The sequence below is a fragment of the Suillus discolor genome (assembly GCF_016758755.1).
Source record: "Suillus discolor strain FC423 chromosome Unknown F5147scaffold_10, whole genome shotgun sequence".
NCBI classification, from domain to species: Eukaryota; Fungi; Basidiomycota; class Agaricomycetes; order Boletales; family Suillaceae; genus Suillus; species Suillus discolor.
Genome location: NW_024541257.1, coordinates 608,133 through 628,555, shown reverse-complemented (window position 1 = coordinate 628,555; position 20,423 = coordinate 608,133). Strand labels below are relative to the sequence as shown.

Genomic DNA, 20,423 nt, shown 5'->3' with positions numbered 1-20,423 from the left:
ATAGTCAGGATCTTTTGCGAATGCGAGAGAGCGTGTGTAAATAAGAATGGTCGTGAACTCAATGGGGGTCAAGACATATATCTGCAATGGTAGTGCATGCTTTGCGTTTGAGTATCGTAGAGCTGGACAACTTCTCATCGTCACTGGTCAACCATGGAAGGGAACCGCGTAAGAAATATATTAACATATAGGTAAGTGACTCAAGATCGTCACGACGACCTGGTTCAACTCCTAAGTGATTGTTGATTGAGGCGAATCCAGGAGTGCCAGAGAGACTTCGACCATGGCAAAATGGTATATGGTCACTCGTTGTAGCGTTCCAGTATGTCTTCGTGATACCAAAATCGATGATAAAGGTGGTGTGCCTCAAACTTCCAAGACCCACCAAGACATTCTGCGGTTTGATGTCACCGTGAATATAATTGCGTGAATGGATGTACTCGAGACGTGAGAGCTAGGAAAGTAAGTCAACCTATCTGCAAAAACCTCAGACCAAATGACTGACCAACTGGTCTCCTAGATTCACGATATTGAGAAGGCTGAATCTTCAATTGTTTGCGAGGAAAAGCTGGTGGAGTGATGGCCCAAGAAGTTCGAGAACCAGAACATGATACGCTGACTCTCTACCGAACCAGAGGGTGTGGGGGATGCCAACTCTGCCTTAAAGTTGTTTCAAAATGCGGTATTCACGCTCCACAGAAGATGAGTGGTCGACAATAGTTTCAAGTTTGAGGGCAACATGATCATCATTGATGATTTTCCGTGCAGAATATACGACAGCTAAGTGGCATATTATAAGTAGATCTGAATCAGCATGTGAACAACAAATTTGAATCAATTACTACATACCATACGAGCCAGATCCTAAAACATCTCCCAGCCTAAATCTACCATCCACTCGAACCGGGACCTTGTTCATGGTAATCGACTTGATAAGTAAACAGCAGATCCAACTGGATAGTGGGAGCCTGAAATGGAGGGAAGTTGGAACTGAAAATAAGTACCGCCACACAACCCCCACCAGCTGGCTTGAGACGGCTTGAGGCCGGCTCAAACCGTTGTTCCCACATTCTTGGCTTGTGCTGGTCTGTACTGATTTAGACGGCTTACAGACTGAACCAAGTCGCACATGACTGACTTGGTTCATGGGGATTGCTGAACCGCTGGGAAATTGGTAAGAGCCGAGCTCGGGCCGGCCAAAGCTGAGTCATGACATCACTAGAGGCAACACACTTCTTCCATGATACACCTCAGTTGTGATACCCACAATGTGCTATGCAAAGTGGACATTTTTGCTTCGATTGCACTGGAGCAAGATGAAAGGCCTGTACATCGTTACACAATACCTCCCCTTTATCATTCTCGCTACGGATCTACATAGTGCGTTCCACTCCAGCACACATCGCCTCAATGGTGAATTAAACTTGTTTTTCAGGGGGATTTACATGATTCACTAGAAATGCCTGGTGTTGGACAATGATGAATTAGGTATGTGCATGGTACATTCATGTATGCACGTCCTTGAAGGCTACTGCTTTCCTCCCACAGGTCTTAACCTAGTATTAGTCATTTTCTCCGAATGTATCTCTTGTTCTCCCATACTATATGTGTGTCTCTCATCTTCTACACGAATATGTTCGAATATCTATATTGTAGTCGTCTTGTACAAATTAATTCCCTCCATCCTGTTGTAAGAATGACCCTGATATATCATTGCACTCCAGCTATCTCGTTCTTGTGTACTCTATTGTGTTGTTGCTGACTACCAAAGTTTTGTGTACTTGACTCGTTTACAGCCTTGTCTTTTGTTTGAGTACTGGAGTCTGGTTGGGCCTGTCGAGCTGACTCACGCCTTCCAATCATATCCATCAAGTTTCAAGCATATTGTATATTAATAGATACGATGATGGATTGTCGGCCAAAATTTACCTCCCTGCACAACACCTGAGAAACATTTTCCTACACAATACTACTAGTTGGTAATTGTACAAGTTCCAGGAAAACAATTGAATTCATGCTAGTATTGGCATCGGAGTCTGCCACGAGCTTAGCATAATATTTCCGAATGCTAAGGATAAGGTGTGGTCCCAGCACAAACAACTGCATGCTCAAGAAAATGTCAAAAGCACCATTGAGTATCAAAGCTCCCTTAGAATTCGTATTCTACAGAAATGATGAGCAGTGGTTACAAACAGGTAGCAGTGACAGTTGCCGCATTAAGAAGTCTAGTGAGAGATAAACAAGCTGGAGGCAAGAGACACAAGTGATGCTAGCACGTGCGGAACTTGAGCAGATAGTAAGATGACTGTATTCACATTACATCCTCACCTTGCAAAATAAAGCATGTGAGATTCTATCAGGACTCTGAAACAGTCTCCGATGGTTGATCTTGTCAATGGACCAAGTCGTTGCAGGTCACGGAAGTGTTTTATAGCAATCCGGATTGACAGACACAGTGTGAGGACTTCCCAAACAATGCTGAACATCAAATCCATCAAAATCAGAAGCTGGCTATCCTCCTGATATCTATAATGGCACATATACATGCCAGAGAGTATCATCTCCTCTGTTGTTTGTCCAATGAGTCGTGTTCTTCAATGTAACAAGTAAAGCTTACCCATTACAGTATCATTGAGTACCATTGCTGTGATTATCACACAGGCAATGTTAACAGCCAGAAAGATAACAAAAAGGATGATAAGGATCGTTCTAGATCTCTGATACATGGCATGCAATCGAGCAATCATGATGACTTGTATCATATTTCAATCAAGTCAACTTGAATATCACTGAGGTATTGCAGCTCGGTAACTCACCACCCAGCATGGCAGATACGACTACATCTGTCATATTCAATGCGTAGTTCGTAATATTGCCTGAAACACGCGATCAGTGATCACCCTCATACTGATATCAAGCACTCCGACTCACATCTGTTGAGTCATCAAGTCATGCCAAGTTCAATGTTAGAATCTCACCCACCCCTACATGCGAGTGTATTCATTGGATAGGAATGAGATAGTTGTAGAGTTGTAGAATACTACGCACTGCATCTGTCAGCGAGACCGATGGCATAAATACTGTGTGCCACTAGTTAGAAGGATTGAACATGGCGCATATGTCACATACACAGAACACAGACACTAATCGTCAGAGATGAGCTATTAGCACGGTGCCAATTTAAGTTGACCTCAACACATACAAAGAATATAGTACTCCAATATAGTGTATCTAAAAATTTGGAGTCAGCACAACTGCCAACCACACTATAGCATATCACGAGGTATGAACAGCCAAATACAGCATGGTCATGAGAGACCAGTGTTGCCTCTGTCGCAAATTCATCGTGTTCTCCTATTTTCTCCTAATATGAAACTCTGTCACTCACCCAGATCAATTCAATCTATAACACCACTCTTAGTGAGTTGGCTGCTCCAGTGATAACATTGACCTACCTCTTGTCCAAGTGTCAGTACTGGAAATATAATAAGAATATCAGCGGTTTCAAACACTGTTCTGCTCACCCAAATCATATACCACCACAATGCCAGTGGCAACTGCGAAACTGTAAGTCAATGCTAGATCAAGAGACATTACCAACAGATACTGACAAACTCATACAACAGCAGTGAACCAAATTCAAATTGATCATCAGGCCACCAAGTGGGATCATTTGAGACTGCAGGCATATTCAGGGGATGGGTGTGAAGTGAGTTGGGAATGTTGGTGGTGCGGTATGGCGATAGTGTTTGTGACAGATATACCACCATTCCTGCCCTTCTATCGCCAAAATCTGCATGATGTAGATATTTGATCCCATTTCAAGACACTTGATCAGGTGAAGTATTGCAGTGCGAAATCAATCAGACAGGAAGCCCTTGATAATCAATCTTGAAGTACATTCGTATTTGCAAACCGGTATTACTAGTACAGCACACGACTGAGCTTAGATACCAGGAAAGTTCCGGTTATCGGTGATGTCGACAACTTATTTCCAGAAGGACATGAGAAGGGGATTTTGAATTTCATCTTCTTGCACTGACAACATCCACATTATGAGCAGCTCGTTGGACTGACATGATGTGCAAGTGGGACGAGGACAATGGACTTGTCATATGGGAACCACTGAAAGGCAATGATAGAAGCATACATGCACAGCAGCAAATTTGCACGTGGAAGAGATGACACAAGCGTTCAGCAGTAGAAGCAATGGAGAAACAAAGGAAGGGGTCTTGACGGGTTATAGCAAATCTGTGCAGTCGCCCTCATGGTCTCCGAGTGGGTGAAAAAATAGATGATGAGTAAGTGCCGTTTAAACTCTGGTTAGCATAATTGTTAGTGTCTGTGTCGATAGCATCTGCACGATTGATCAATGCAAATAATGTTCAACTGAGCGAACAAAGTGGTGGGAGTTGGGCATGAAGCCTAATTGCAGTTTCTGAAGGTTAAACTGATTTATGAAATAAATAAAACGACTGGTACGCACCTGTGTATGAAACTCGTTGACCAGTAAATTGCAGGCAATGCAAACTTCCAAGACTCCTTGTCTTTGAGCCATGCTTCAATGGCAATATGCTAATTTGCTCTAACAGTGCTAAGCCTGGGCCATGGTGGTATGCAGGGGCTATCATGATTCATGATGGATGTTCAGATTTCGGGTCAGAACCGATCAAGGCTCCGAGTTGGATGTAAGCCCTATATAGTTATTACATAGGTGCGTTGAATTCTGTGTTTCTTATGTAGTTCAGTGACCACAATGTATGCGCCAGAGCATAACTTATTCTTACTGCCTCAGGTGCATCAAACTCCAGGTGCAACTGTTTATTTTGTCAAGTCGCTCTCCGACTCGGTACATCCAGTGAATAATTATGATCATGATGAAACACCCCGTCACGACCGCACTGCAAGCTAAGCTTAAACTGGAACTAATTTGAATGATGCTGATGATTTCTACTAGTAGTATTTACACTGCCACCTTTAAGAACGGGGCTCATTCAGCTCATTCACACTAAAAGCCAAGAAGACGCATGATGTGTGTGAAACATTTTCTTGACCTCTAGATGGAGTATTCGACTGCCGATATCACAGCAATGAGGAGCTTGCAGTTAACTAAGGTGTGTCTCCTTGTCGATACGAGGGCCAATCATAATTGACAAGTCATGTTCCATCAGTACATACACCATGTGTACTGTCTAAACCTCTTACTATTTGGACCTAACACAATTCAGTGTCGATGGTTACATTCTGGGTAGGGTTATTCTGCTCTATTCATGTCCGCTATAAAACTCACTTGTCCAGATCTATGACTGCGCATGTCTACTTCACGAAGAGGTAACACACTTCTTCCATGATACACCTCAGTTTTGATACCCACAATGTGCTGTGCAAAGTGGACATTTTTGCTTCGATCGCACTGGAGCAAGATGAAAGGCCTGTACATTGTTACACGATACCTCCCCTTTATCATTCTCGCTATGGATATATATAGTACATCGCTCCAGCATACATCGCCCCAATGATGAATTAAACTTGTTTTTTAGGGGGATTTACTCTGAATGAAAACGCAGATGTGTGTGATGCGGTGGAGAGTAACGAGAATGAATGACTTACTGCATGATTTGCCAGAAATGCCTGGTGTTGGACAATGCTGAACTAGGTACGTGCATGGTACATTCATGTATGCACGCCCTTACCGAAGGCTATTACTTTCCTCCTACAGGTCTTAACCTAGTATTGGTCATTTTCTCCAAATGTATCTCTTGTTCCCCCATACTATGTGTGCGTCTCTCATCTGATTCATCCAGGGTTTTTTATCCTCAGAACATATGTGCTATGGAACAACGATAGAATCTTGCTCACAGCCATGCTCTGCACCTTTTTCGTGAGTCCCCCATCCAATCACTACACCCATACTCGTGGTAGATGCATCAACCAGACTTTTATTGGGGCCTCCACCGGCCTTACCTTCGCTACTACTACTCCCGCAACATGTACGCACTCTCACCTTCTCTCTGGTGTTCCACGACCATTGAAACATTTTGTTCACTTTCACAGATCCAACTAGCGCAATCCCAGGCCTCACAGGGTGCTACCAAAGTTCCACCACTTTCCGGTTCTTCATACCATTTCTTCTCTTTTCCATGTTCGATCTGGGTGGGTAACCAGGAGCATATATGCACAAACATATCCTGACAGGTGTTCTCCTCAGTTCTCGTAATCCTCACGCTCATACGCGCCATACACAGCTGGCAGATAAACCCAAATTGACTGTACGTTGTCCTGGTGAACCACAACATAGCATATTATGCATGCGGTCTTTGTGAGTTAACACTTGCACGCGCCGTTTTTCCGTGCTCACCCATGGCCATTCTCTTTGCCGAAGTGTTCTTGGTGGCGAACATATTCACATCACTGCTCCTCCATGTGCGTGCATCCCAAATACCTTCTATGACCGAGCTGTTGATGTTCTGCCCCTAGTCCTCCATGTTGTATGAGTATGCACCTTCACATCCTGCTGCGTATTCCTACTGACAATACTCGAAATGTACATCTACGTGCAGTTTCCAGTTCATGATCCTTGCGACCCTCGCCATGCGCATGCACCTCCATCTCTGGCAGATGAACCAACATCCACACAGCTCTAGTGCCCTAGTGCATATTCCAATGTCCGACATCTCATTTGCAAATCCCACCACGGCGTGATGTTTTATCCTGTGGCTTATTCTATGTCGCTCGTGGAGCAAGGCTTGGACCCTACAAGATGACTGGTGGGGGTGGGTTTGGTTGAGTTCATTACATGGCCTTCGATATCGTAGCCCTGACAACTATAAATCGATATCATTCTGCTCCTACACATGATCATGTATACTATTTGACTTAATCACACCCAGAGGACTAGTATGTATCATGTATTGTTCTCATCGTGACCCTTGATACTAGTACCTCGAATTCAGGACACTTATTGTGGCGAATACACACTTACTCTTACTTGGCATGTATTGTTATACTGGATCAAGTCATTCCATTGATGTGTTTCTACAGGTTAAGTAAGACCCTGAGCAGCGAGTCTTGCTAGCAAATGGGTACTACAGGGGGTGAGCCAGACTAAAGTTTATCAGGAACTCTATCGGCTCCTTCCTGTACGTGTCCTGAACAATGGTGGGCGGAGACCAAGGCCATTCACCAATCATCAGCATGTCCTTTGACTCAACCATATATTGCGGCCAGAAGATGCCAGTAGGATCTCCATTAGGATCAAGGTTGGTTGCGAATCTAATCAAGTAATCCAACAAGCTCCCTGGCCCGCCCCACATCTCATCAATGAAGTCGGAACCGTGATACTAGAATGAAGTGAGTAATGTTTTGAATTCCCATTTGAATGACCATAAAAATGCCAATGTACCGCGCCTAGCAATGGGACTGCCTTGAGACCTTTGATGACTGACAAGATGGTTATCACCTGATATCGAACAAAGTGAAACTTGCACGCACGATAGGTCCAAATTTTTCTGTTTCCCTGACCGCTCATGCAAAAGGAACCATCTCAGTGCCTGAAATACTGAATCTCCTTGAAAAGCAGCTATGCGCTTGAACTGTGGAGTTAGTCAGTTGAGCATCCCAGTTCCAAACGGGGATCCTGTGGTTGGGTCTTCAGGATACATGTGCAAAATGCCTTCAATCTCCTCATGTGTTGCATTGGGCGCCCAATATGTCTTCAAGTATCTATGGAGTTGTTCGCCCGTCCTAAAAGAGTTAAGTAAATCAGTGTCAACCATGAAACCATGAAAAACAAGTATCAGTACGTGACGTTAACAGTACTGAAGGAGAAGGCTGTTCCCTCATCATCGCAGTTACCTGCATCCTAAATTAGCCACATGCCATTTGATCAGAGTAACAAAACACCGAAACCTGTGATGAATGGTACATTGGCAATTTTCCCGTCCTGGATGAGGTGCTGGAAGTTATCTGATAAAAATGTTCCATCCGCCCTAGGCATCCAAGCCAGAACGAGTGACTACCAACATGACAGTCAGTCAATATCAACCCTTCCAACACTGAAACTTAATTGGAAACCTGGTAAGATGAAGAGGACAGTGTTTTGTCCACGGCAGCTTGAAGAACATCCTCAGGTACCGCTCGCAAACACTCCAATGTATCACTCGACTCCTTGCACCCTGTTTCATCAACAATAAAGTTGTAATAACGTTGTCCATGAGTGATATCGCCCATAGGTGTCGGGGATCCTGATTACATAAATGCTGCGCAAAAGAGATCTTCGTTGTTACCATCATATGCAAGCATCTGTAGAGCGACTGATATTGCTCCAGCACTTTTGCCCCACCTTTATTGATTGAAGTTCTTCCAGGTCACACAAACATGATTAGCAGGGCCACTCACAAGGTTACCTTTGCTGGATCACCTCCGAATGCACCGATATATTTCTGCACCCAATGGAGGGCTAGTCGCTCTAAGTACAATGATTAATTCAGATGATGCATAATAAAATCAGTGTGCTTACGATCTCGAAGGCCTAAGTTTCCGATACCAGCCTGCTTGACTTCATGGCTCGCTAGGAATCCCCAAGCTAATCTAATGTCATTGAAAATGTATTTTACTCTTTGAGGCGACCTACCACTCAACCTGTGACATGTCGCTTTCAGAAAGAAAGTGCAAGGCAGAAAGCAATCACCTACCGGTAGTTCATGCTGACATAGATAACTGGCTCTTGCATGTGCAAGGACCTGCTGATTGTGATATTACCAAATTCTCTGATATGAAACATTATTTCGGTTCTTATTTCATTACAGGATACCGAATAACTTACGATCGGCTACTGCCTGTCTCAAAACCACCTCCAAATATGTACTAGAGCTGAGCTTCAGGAACACCAAATCGGAAGGACTCAAGTCAGGACTCACCACGATGACAGGCAGTTTCGATCCAGGGAGCATAACAGCAGGAGTGAAGACATTTAATGTGAGACCTAGAAGAGAAATAAACAAAATAAAAAGCAAAACATTGGACAAGTACTCACAATCTTCACTTGACGCAACAATTCCTCTCTTAGTAGTTGATGACCCTTGCTTTGAATGTGTTTGTTTTTCATGGTTAATCTAAATCCAACAGCGATGGAAATATCTGGTATTATGAGTATGAAAGTGACTCGCTATTCGCACTAGCAGAGCACAAATCTCCGGATCCCCAGCGGGGAATCTGTTTCCTCCCTTGTTGTGCCCTTAACATGTCGGATTGCGAGATTCCCCATGTGTACAAGGTGTCAGGCTCATCCATGGAACCCATTGTTTTCGTCGTGCCTCGCAAAGTAAATATTTCTTGAAAGACTTACGATAGCTTCACTGACAGTGTCACCAGGTGGACTCATTCCAATCTGACATTTACCCGGCTGCGGCCTCATCAGAGCCTTCTCTCCCAGTAAGTGAGTTTTTTGCTGGAAAGACTGCTCCATTAAAGCTTGTTAGTCTCGAGAATGGCGCTGTGTTCAATGGTGCATAATCGACATTCACGCCCTCAGCACCTGCTGCTGCAGTGACACATGCGCCCACACTCACTGCGTTCAATGCACCTCCACCTATCACTAAAGCTGTTACCATGCCTACACATGTGCCACAGTCCTGAGTCGGCACCAGTGCCTCGACCCACCTCACCTATCTCAGAGTCTCCTGTTATCCTCACTCCGCCAACACAAGTTGATGATGAAGTACGTTCTCTTGGTATCGATCTTGAAGTTTGACGTTTAAGCTATGTGTGTTAGAAGCTGAAGTCGATCGGCTCAATAGTGAGCTCCTCGCAGCACGAGAAAAGATTGGCAACATGCAGTTACAGGTCGAGAGCCTGAAAGCGAATGAAAGAAAGGCAGCGAAGGTTCCCAACGCTGCGTGCATTCAGTCCATTGATTGCCAAGTGTTGAATTCATGGTCATACTGATGGGGGTTGAGCAAACAGAATACCCAAGAACTGTGCCATATCATCAAAGAATGTGCCGGTGAATATTGCATCATTCAACTTCACAAATGGTGCAAGATGTTGGAAAACCTGCTGTGTCTGAGACATGCAATAGACTGGGCCAGACAGCACAAGAAAAGCCAAAAATGTACTTGATACGAATCGTTTCATCTTATGCAGAAGAAATCGTGAAGAAGGTCCTATATATGCAGTCATGCCTTTATAAGTTAGTGTCCTCATAGTACCTCATCAATAGTAAATGGATGTGCTGCAGCTCGGTTCCGATGATGTGAGTAGTAGAAATGACCTGAATTTCATGTGCCAGCAAAGGGAGTGCTTTTTGGGGATTTTTCTTCTTGCATAGTGTGCATGCTACTGCCACTCCATAGTCTGAATGGTAGTATATCAGCAAATTTGAAAATTGTTTACGTACCTTGGGTCGCCACTACCAATTCACCAGACTGAGTCAATGTAAGGTGACTCCGGATTCCGATCGGGTCGCTAGTAGTTAAATATTCTCCGAGGACATCTAATAAATACCAAAACCTCATATGTCTAGTATCCATTTTGGTGAGAAACGAGTGATTGCAGCCAGTTGATTTGGGCTCAAGATGGCAGAAGATGCCACGATGGATGATTTCCCTGGAAAGTTCGAGGGATATTAGGATGGTGACAGGCATTCACTTCCACTTCCACACCAAACTCTGACATGTGAAAATGATCCAGGGGAAAGGCTTTCAGTGATACATTGCCTTCGCCTCAGCAGATCCTGTGACGAAGGTTTATCGACCAGCGTACCACCAGAGCAAAAATATAAGGCTTTGAAGGATGCACTACAGGAGGATGGTCCGCACCGCTGGTTCCAAGCTTCTTGAAACACAATGTCAGTGGCCTATGTACATCGCCAATGGGAGTAACTAATATGTATTTCTCCTATGGAAACTACAGTCTTGTTGTATTGCATGAACTACAACATACCTTCCAATTATTTAATTTGTGTATTGGTCTGAGGAATGGAGATCCCAAGATAGCGTGAATTATGCCTCCGAGTCATTCAATCGAAACCTAAAATGTTCACAACTGATATGAAGTTCCTAACACCCTGGTACATAACTCCTTACATGTTGCACCAAGTATGATAATCTAGACCGAATTCCCTTCCTTCTTCCTAGTCCGAGCTCCGTCCAAATCACCGGGAAGAGTTCAGGTAATATCAATTCATTAATACAGCAACGAATATCTCATGCCCCCTGCAAAGTACCCGACACCTGCTGTTTGTCTCCTGCGTTACACATCACTGTCAGTTGACGTGTCATGGGCATGCTTCTGGAAAGCATTTGCAATGCAATTCGTGCGTCAGAAGTGGCCACAAGGTTATTGTTGTATACTTGAACGTCAAGAATGAGACATGGTCCCAGGACAAACATCTGCACGAACTGGACAATTTCAATAGCGCCAAAATAAATGTCAACCCCCATGGAAGTGAAGTTCTGTAACAAAATAATGAGTGATCAGATACAGATATAGCCAGTTCAGCATACAGATGTCTTTGGAGAAAGTAAGCCGAGGTTCAAGCAACAAGCAACAGTAAATCTAGCACATGCAAAACCTCAGGATGATAATTAACATTCAAAAGAAGAACTCACATTGTAAAGTAAATCATGTGTGTTTTTATCATCGCCGTGAGACGGTCATTGATGGGCCGTTGTTTCATTTCACGGAAGTGTCTAAAAGCAACCCGGGCTGCAAGAAACAGTCCGAGGATCACCCATGCAACGTCAAGTACCCAAGGCATGGCTAATATGAGTTGGTTTGACAACTGGGATTCTTCGCCAATGCACTGGTAGGTGCCGGAGAGGACGAGCTCCTCTAGTATGTATCCTATCAGCCCGACGCGCATTGAGTATTTCATCCGTGGGCACAACTTACGATATGAAATATCCTTGCCTACTATCCCAGTGACCAATCCAACAGCAATCGTAATGGCCATGAAGACAATCACCAGAAAAATGAGCACCTTTCTGGACCAGTACATGGCATATAGACGAGCTATGATGATGACTTGCATGGTACTCAGCTAAGCCAATATCACTGAGGTACTGCAGCTGAGTAGCTCACCGCCCAACATGATATGTACAACGAAAGATATCCACGCCTGTGTGTTAGCGAGAATGGCACCTGAAAAATCCAGTTACAGATGAACATCGGAAGACTTGAACAAACCTACAGCTTTTTCGACGGTTAGAATGAACAGTCCGGTCGAGAAGTTTCACTTACCCCTACCATATGAGTATAGTCAGTTAAATGGAACAACAAATATGGGTAGAGGATACTCACTGTATCCGTCAGCAAGATTGTTGGGTTAGTCGCTGTATGTAGTTCAGAAAATACGAATGCAGTGCATGTGAGGATACATACACAGTATGTTGAGGCTGATCGTGAGAAGCTATAGTTAGCATACTGCGAAGTGCCAACTTGTTAGACATACACGCAGAATAGTATTCCAGATAAGCGCAGCTAGAATACCCTGAAGTCAGCACAACTCGTCAACTACACTTGAAACATGAGCCACCTACAGTGATATATAGGACCATCATCAGTGACCAACGTTGTCTCTGGTCCAAATTATTTTATATCTTCTAATACGAAAATCTACTCACCCAGACCAATTCAAACTACGAAATTATCATTAGTGAGATGAGTGTTGAGGTAAATCAGCCTACCTCTTGTCCGATTGTGAGTGCTGGAGAATAACATGGAGATGTGAAAGGTCTGTCAAATAATTTGCTCCCTGAGTATGAACTTACTCACCCCAATCATACACCACTGCAGTAGAGGCTGCAACTGCGAAACCAAAGTCGAAGATCGAGTAAGACATTACAAAAAGAATTTGACTTGTTCTCCACGAACCTATAAAATAGCTGATAACTCGATAGGAATGAATCAATGGCCACAGACTGGGATCGTTTAAGGTCACGGCCATATTCAAGGGATTGGTGTCAAGGAGTGGCGAACTCGGTGGGTGTACAACAATGGTGTTCGTGCTAGATATACCAGCATACCAGTGCTTCGATCACAGAGTATGTATAGGAATGAATATCCGGTGCTGAGAGAGTTGCTTGACTGAAGTGTTATCGAACGAAACCTGGTAGAAAGCCGAAGTGATGCGAAGAGAGATGCATATAGATTTCAAGATGTTGATTGTGAAAAGCGGTGTTGCACGCACGGAATGCTTGAAACAAGGCTGTCCGTGATTCCGGGCACCTAGCACCAATGTCATTGTTGAGGTGTCCTTGCTACGCCTGCATTAGTTCGAGACTTGCGAAATCATGTATCACTGACAAGCGATGTGACCATCGAAAAAAGCCTTAATGATTTCCGTTTCAATAACGATTAACATCTCCAATCTCTTCACCGTACGTGGCTCGCTGGGGGCCGGGAGGTATAACAGCTTCTCTAAAGTTAATTAATGTTACAATGACACAAAGCAAACCAGAATACAATGTCTTGATCAGACAACCCATATCCACACCCAAGCCCTCTATTCAATGCTCCCATTGCCTTCATATGTCCTTTGGTGCGTCACCTCATATGCATCACCACCTCAACTGAGTTGCCAAGCGACAGTGCTGTAACAAGATGGTCAGGTGTTGTATCAAGTTGCACGCTAGTGCGTCCTCGACGCTTGTTGATGAACTGATGAACTCTGCCGGGCAAGAGAATGAAGGCTGATGAAACATTGCCAGTAGCCATGAGCCCAGTACAAGATAAGTTCAACCGCCAAATCATAACCAACAATGGCTTATGTAATCGCTGTTCATTGTTCCGAACATGATGCACATGGTGCACGATGGTACCTTGATGGTACCATGAGGGAATCTCCTGGAACCACCCCAAGGCTGACAATAATCAGACAGATGGCCTATTCTTTTTTTCCCGGGCTTCAACAAGCTTCCCGAAATGAATTATGATGATAATGGAACACCTAGAATCATATCATTAGCTGGATATGTATGTGACTGTCCCAGTGTCTCTGTGCGATTGACAGTGTGTTTAAAGACAGGACACAATATCAGGTGCAATGTTCTATTTGGTGAACTACTTGGTTATCTTCAGGAGGCCACAGCTGTGAAACAAGAAGTGTCTGGCCTGATGGAAGTCTGATCTTCCTTGAAAGGCCATCAGTCGGCGATCAGCCCTTGTTCCAGTGTATAATGTGAACTTCTCTATTTGTCACATCAAGATGGATAAAAGGCTCACAGCCGTCTGTTAGTTTCATCGTCTTTGTACAAGCCAACTGTCACATCGTATCCTACACTCATAGTAACGGTGCGCTGCTCTTGCATCCTGTGGCTCAGATTTATCTAACAATCTCCCTGTACATTTTTCCTTGGCCATAGAAAATGGTACAGAAACTCATCTCATTCCCAGCCTTTGCTATCCTTCTGATTGCTTGCAGTTCATATCTGATCATCATTTGCATCTCCACTTGATTCAAACTTCGTTCAGTATCGCTTCTTGCGCGTGCAAGCCCAATGCCCTTCTTTCCTGTTGCATACAACGAAGATATTGCCCTTTCTGAGGACGTCGTCGAGGTATGTGGGATTATTCTTATGTATTGTTGAATAACAAGTAATGCATGACTAGTCTTAATAATAAATACGGACCTTGACATGTATACCATGCCATACAATTTGTCGTGTGTTTTGCACACCTATTCCAAATTTCTGCATTGTTATGGTGAACTTTGGTATGAGCAATTTGAACAATAATCTTCATAGTTGTGGTGGTCAATGTTATTGCACTCGCCATATGATGTTTTTTTAGCTTTCATCTTCAAGTTCTGCACCTTATGATATTTTGCTTTCATAGTCCATCTCCATATAAGGAATATGGTTACCTCACAAGATTTTATTAAATTGGTGCATTGCATGATTACGGGCTTCGTGGTGTTGAGAAAACACTAGGTTGTCTTTGGGTTGTCTCGTTTTGTCTGGTGCTGCTAGATTCTAATAGCAACACGACCAAACAACTCAGATGATGTACCTTTACGGACTTGGACCTTGGACTCCGCTGTCTTTCGTTTCGTTTCGTTTCATACACAAAGAAATAAGACCCAAAACTTAAGCCATGACAACAGAGACAATAGAGAAGAAGAACAACGTACAAAGGGAACACCAGCAACCAAGCTGCCAAGATCGAGATGATCATTCTCCCAAACCCGAGCCTGTAGGCTTTTCTAGGGCACAGGAACAGTTACTGGTCAGGTGCGTTCTACATTTATTATGACCAAAGACGTATATGCGGAATGGAGCATGAATATCAGTGAAACTGCTGCATCAGGTATCGGAGGTGCAACTGTATCTTTTATCAAGTCGCTCTCCGGCTGCTACATCCAGTGAATGATGATGGTGAAACGCTCCTTCACAACCACAGCAAGCCGAATGATATGAGCCGGAGGCCCCACCCGCCATTGTGATGATTCCCGGTATTTACAATGCCGACCTTTTGGGTTCATGGCAGTTCATTCATAAGAGTTAAGAAGGCGTGTAATGTGGGTGTAAAAAATGTTTTCTGACCTATAGATGGAGTATTCGACTGGTGATATCGCAGCAGCCAGGAGCTTGCAGTTCGTTACGGTGCGTCTCCTTGTCGATATCAAGGCAAATCATAGCTGACAAGTCATGTACTACCAGTACATACGCAGTGCAGTGCGCACTATCTGAACCTCACATTCTTTGACCTAATACAGTTGAACCTTCAGCGCCGATGGCTATATTCTGGGTAGGCCTATTTTCATATATTCACGTCCATCATCAAACTCACTTATCCAGTTATATGATTATACATGTTCGCTTCATGAAGAAGTAATACACTTGTTCCATGATACACCTCGGTTTTGATCTCTACAATGTGCTGTACAAAGCGGACGTTTTTACTTCGATCGCACCGGCGCAAAATGAAAGGCCTGTATATTGTCACACGATACCTCCCCTTTGTCCTTTTCGCCATGGATCTATATAGTGCGTTCCGCTCCAGCACACATCGCCCCAACAATCACTTAACACTTTATTTTCAGGGAGTTTTATCCCGAATGGGAACCTAGGTGTATGTGATGCGGTGAAGAGTTAATACGAACGAACGACTTACTGCATGACTTCGCCAGATATGCCCGGCATTGGACAACATTAGCTCCATCTATGCACAACCTGGCTGAGGGCAACCTACTTTCACTCATAGGGTTCGTCATGCTATTAGCTGTTTGCTCCGAATGTATTTCTCCTTCCTTCCTAAGATATGTATATTCCTGATCCGATTCATCCAGATTTTTTCATCCTTAGAACATACGTACTCTGGAACAAAAATAGAATCTTCTGGCGTTCCAAGACAACTCAAACATTCTGTCCACTTTCACAGATGCAACTAGTACAATCCCGGGAATCACAAGGTGCTACCGGAGTTCAACCAGTTACCGGCTCTTCATACCATTCCTTCTCCTTTCTGTGTTCGAACTGGGTGGGTAACCAGGAACATATATATGTACAAACACACGCTGACAGGTGATCTCCCCAAGACTCATAATCCTCACGCTCATACGTGCCATACAGAGCTGGCGGACAAACCAAAGCCGTCTGTACGTTGTCCTGGTGAACCATAACATGTCCTATTAAGCATGCGGTTTTCGTGAGTTGACATTCGCACACCATTTACCGTAGTCATCTACGATCATTCTGATTTCTGAAGTGTTCTCGGTAACGAACGTCGTCACAGTGCTGCTCCTTCAGGTGCGTGAATCTCATAAGCGCCTTCCTCAATTGAAACCTAAAAACATTCACAAATGGTATGACGTTCCTAATAATATATATAGCTCCTTACATGTTGCATCAAGTATACACGTTGTAATAAATTATAGTTCAGGCCGAATTCCCTTCCTAGTCCGAGCTCCGTCTAAATCACTAGGAAGAGTTCAGGTAGAGTCCCCGATGATTTTTCCACGCCTATTTCTCTCCCAAACCCACTTCAGCATACCAATTCATCAATACAACGATGAGTCTCTCATACTCCCTGCAGAGTACCCGTCACATGCTGTTCGACCTCTATGTCACACATCACTGTCAGTCGACATGTTGTGTGTGCGTTCCTGGAAAGTAATGGTATGCCGATTCCTGTGTCAGAAGTGGCCGCAAATTTATTGTTGTATTCTCGGACGTTAAGAATGAGACATGGTCCCAGAACAAACATCTGCACGAACAGAACAATTTCAATAACGCCATAATAAATATCAACTCCCAGGGAAGCGAGGTTCTGTAAAAACAATGAGTGATCAGATACAGATATAGCTGGTTCGGCGTACAGATATTTTTGGAGAAAGTAAGCCGAGGTTCAAGCAACAAGCAGCAGCAAATCTAGCACATGCAAACCTCAGGGGATGGTAATTAAAGTTCAAAGGAAAAGCGCACATTATGAAGTAAAACATGTGTGTTTTTATCAGCGCCGTGAGACGGTCATTCATGGACCATCGGTTCATTCTACGGGAGTGCCTGAAAGCAATCCAGCCTGCAAGAGACAGTCCGAGGATTGCCCATGTGGTGTAAAATACCCAAGGCAGGGCTATCAGGAGAATTCCAGACGGTCCTTCGCTAGTGCACTGATAGGTGCCGGAGAGAATGACCTCCTCTGGTATGTATCTCATCAGCCTGACGCGCATTGAGTATTTCATCCGCGGGCACAACTTACCGTACGAAAATTTCATGCCGACTATTCCAGTGACCAATCCACAGGCAATTGTGACGGCCATGAAGACTATCACCAGGAGAATGAGGATCTTTCTGGACTGGTATATGACATGCAGACGAGCTATGACGATAACTTGCATGGTACTCAGCCAAGTCAATATCACTGAGGCAGCTGAGTAACTCACCACCCAATATGATATATACAGCGAAAGATGTCCATTCTTGTGCGAAAGCGAGAATAGCACCTGAGAAATCCGGTTACAGATGAACATCGGAAGACTTGAACAAACCTACAGCTTTTCGACGGTGAGAATGAACAACCCAGTCGAAAAGCTCACTTACCCCTACCGTACGAGTATAGTTAGTTAAATGGAACAACAAATATGGGTAGAGGATACTCACCGTATCCGTCAGCAAGATTGTTGGGTTAGTCGCTGTATGTAGTTCAGAAAATACGAATGCAGTGCATGTGAGGATACATACACAGTATGTTGAGGCTGATCGTGAGAAGTTATGGTTAGCACACTGCGAAGTGTCAACTCGTTAGACATACACGCAAAATAGTATTCCAGCTAAGCGCAGCTAGAATATCCTGAAGTCAGCACAACTCGTCAACTACACTTGAAACATGAGCCACCTACAGTGAGATATAGGACCGTCATCAGTGACCAACGTTGTTTCTGTGTCAAATTATTCTGTATCACGTGATTCTTCTGATAAGAGTCTACTCACCCAGACCAATTCAAACTACGAAATCGTTATCAGTGATATGAGTACTGAGATAGATAAGCCTATACCTCTTGTCCGATTGTGAGTACTAGAGCATAACATGGAGGTGTGAGACGTCAAATAATTCGCTCGCTGAGCACGAAGTTGCTCACCCCAATCATACACTACTGCAGTAGAGGCTGCAACTGCGAAACCACAGTCGAAGATCGAGTAAGACATTGCAAAAAGAATCTGACTTGTTCTCCACGAACCTATAAAATAGCTGATGATTCGATAGGAATGAATCAATGGCCACAGACTGGGATCGTTTAAGGCCACGGTCATATTCAAAGAATTAATGTCAAGGAGTGGCGAGTATACAATGTCAACGATGGCGTTCGTGCTAGATATACCAGCATAACCAGTGCTTCGATCACGGGATCATTGCATAGGAATGAATATCCTGTGCTGATGGAGTTGATTGGTCAAAGTGTTATCGAGGTAAAACGCAGAAGTTGTGCCAAGGGTGATGTATATATAATTCAAAGTCACTGATTTCAAGATGTTGATTGTGAAAAGCGGTGTCGCGCGCAAGTACTTGAAATTGTACAATGAAAGGCTATTCGTGATTGCGGGCATCTGTCTCTGATCATGATGCCATTCGGTCGAAAAATATAACAGCTCATGCAAAGTCTATTAAGATTACAATGATACAATTCATCTTGAACAAGGCATCAAACAACAGAGCAGAATATAACACGTCCTGATCAGATCACTCACATAAATACTCAACCCCCTTGCCTTAATATGTCCTTGGTACGTCCGCGTCACCTGCGACTTCATGCCCACCACCTCCGAGTCTGACCGAGCTGACAGCATTATGATTTGAACAAAATTAGTGCACAAACACGCTAGACTGAATCCATTCGGTGCCAGCAATAGATAAAATCTTTGAGTAGCGGTACTTAGACCACCCCAATGTTATACCGTGAAGGTGTTGTATCAAGTTATACGGTAGTGCACCGTGACCCTCGTTGATGAACTCTACCGAGCGACAGTACAGAGAGGGCTGAATTGAAAGAGCGACCACGGTCCACGACGCAAGCATCAGTCCATAGTAACAGTAGTGATGGACACTGGAACAAAGATGCGATGGCGGAGATAGCATCAGCTGGGTTCTTCCTAGTAGTACTAGAAATTCTAGAATGATTAATCTGGTAGACCAACGGCGCAATTACCGTACGGAAGTGTTGACTGTTTATGTAATATGCACATGGTGCAGGTACGTTCCATGTGTCGTCAGCCAATTAAAATCGTTCATCGTTCAAACGTTCAGTCACTGCCACTACAAAACAAAGTTCTTAACTTCGGGGTCCCTTCTTTGTTTCCTTCGCTCGCAATCTTTTCCAAACCATATCATATCAGGCGATGACCACACTCCCGCGTTATTGTCTGATCTTGTTGCGTAACGCTTCATATTAGACGCCACTGGATCATTTGACTATTCAACACAATTACATATTGTGTTCGTTGCTAATGATCATTGGATACTGCACGACGGTACCACGAGGGAACCTTTTGGGACCACGTCGAGACGGACAGCGATCAAATAGATACATTGGTGCCGTCTTGCGGGCTTCACATTAATCGCCGGACACGTACGTGACTTGTCCCAGTGTCTCTGCGATTAACAGCGTGTTGAGAGATAGGACACCATGGCAGGTGCAATGTTGTCATTGGTGAACTACTTAGCTGTCGCATGTTCAGGAGGCTGCGAGACAATAAGACTATGAAAGTCTGATTTTCTTTGTTGAAATGCCATCAGGCGGCGGCGATCAGCGCTAGCGCTCAGCCCTTGAAATACTCTTTCCAGTGTATAAAGTAAGCTTCTGGATCATTTATCCTTTTTCGTCATCAAGGATGGATAAAAGGGTCACAACGGTCTGTTAGTCCCGTCTTTGTACTGTCGCATCTTATCCACTCGTAGTAACGGTGCGCTGCTCTTGTATCCTCTGG

At 44.0% G+C, this 20,423-nt stretch overlaps 4 protein-coding genes across 4 annotated transcripts; 2 read left to right on the top strand and 2 right to left on the bottom strand.

Annotated features, from left to right (window-relative positions):
- Positions 1–58: 58 nt before the first annotated feature.
- F5147DRAFT_770321 (kinase-like domain-containing protein) lies at positions 59–919 on the bottom strand (the record flags this gene model as incomplete). The annotated part of the gene is made up of 4 exons (XM_041441140.1): positions 59–454; positions 506–516; positions 691–780; positions 850–919. The coding sequence occupies 4 exons, from the start codon at positions 917–919 to the stop codon at positions 59–61; spliced, it is 567 nt and encodes a 188-aa protein (XP_041296448.1).
- A 4,456-nt stretch (positions 920–5,375) lies between these two features.
- Positions 5,376–6,702, top strand: F5147DRAFT_650112 (uncharacterized protein; the record flags this gene model as incomplete). The annotated part of the gene is made up of 11 exons (XM_041433419.1): positions 5,376–5,487; positions 5,541–5,569; positions 5,626–5,656; positions 5,720–5,778; positions 5,862–5,881; positions 5,923–5,990; positions 6,055–6,153; positions 6,196–6,269; positions 6,299–6,319; positions 6,383–6,423; positions 6,561–6,702. The coding sequence occupies 11 exons, from the start codon at positions 5,376–5,378 to the stop codon at positions 6,700–6,702; spliced, it is 696 nt and encodes a 231-aa protein (XP_041296447.1).
- Positions 6,703–7,085: 383 nt separating this feature from the next.
- Positions 7,086–10,071, bottom strand: F5147DRAFT_743998 (Alpha/Beta hydrolase protein; the record flags this gene model as incomplete). Its single annotated transcript, XM_041439646.1, has 14 exons — positions 7,086–7,340; positions 7,488–7,542; positions 7,630–7,743; positions 7,803–7,854; positions 7,909–8,014; positions 8,074–8,243; positions 8,286–8,341; positions 8,398–8,467; positions 8,519–8,589; positions 8,694–8,768; positions 8,825–8,865; positions 8,919–8,983; positions 9,358–9,448; positions 9,943–10,071. The coding sequence occupies 14 exons, from the start codon at positions 10,069–10,071 to the stop codon at positions 7,086–7,088; spliced, it is 1,350 nt and encodes a 449-aa protein (XP_041296446.1).
- Positions 10,072–15,093: 5,022 nt separating this feature from the next.
- On the top strand, positions 15,094–16,915 carry F5147DRAFT_650110 (uncharacterized protein; the record flags this gene model as incomplete). The annotated part of the gene is made up of 10 exons (XM_041433418.1): positions 15,094–15,230; positions 15,487–15,517; positions 15,549–15,602; positions 15,890–15,986; positions 16,043–16,071; positions 16,332–16,479; positions 16,572–16,597; positions 16,636–16,647; positions 16,680–16,748; positions 16,877–16,915. 10 exons carry the CDS (start codon positions 15,094–15,096, stop codon positions 16,913–16,915), a joined length of 642 nt encoding a protein of 213 aa, XP_041296445.1.
- Between the last annotated feature and the right edge of the window lie 3,508 nt (positions 16,916–20,423).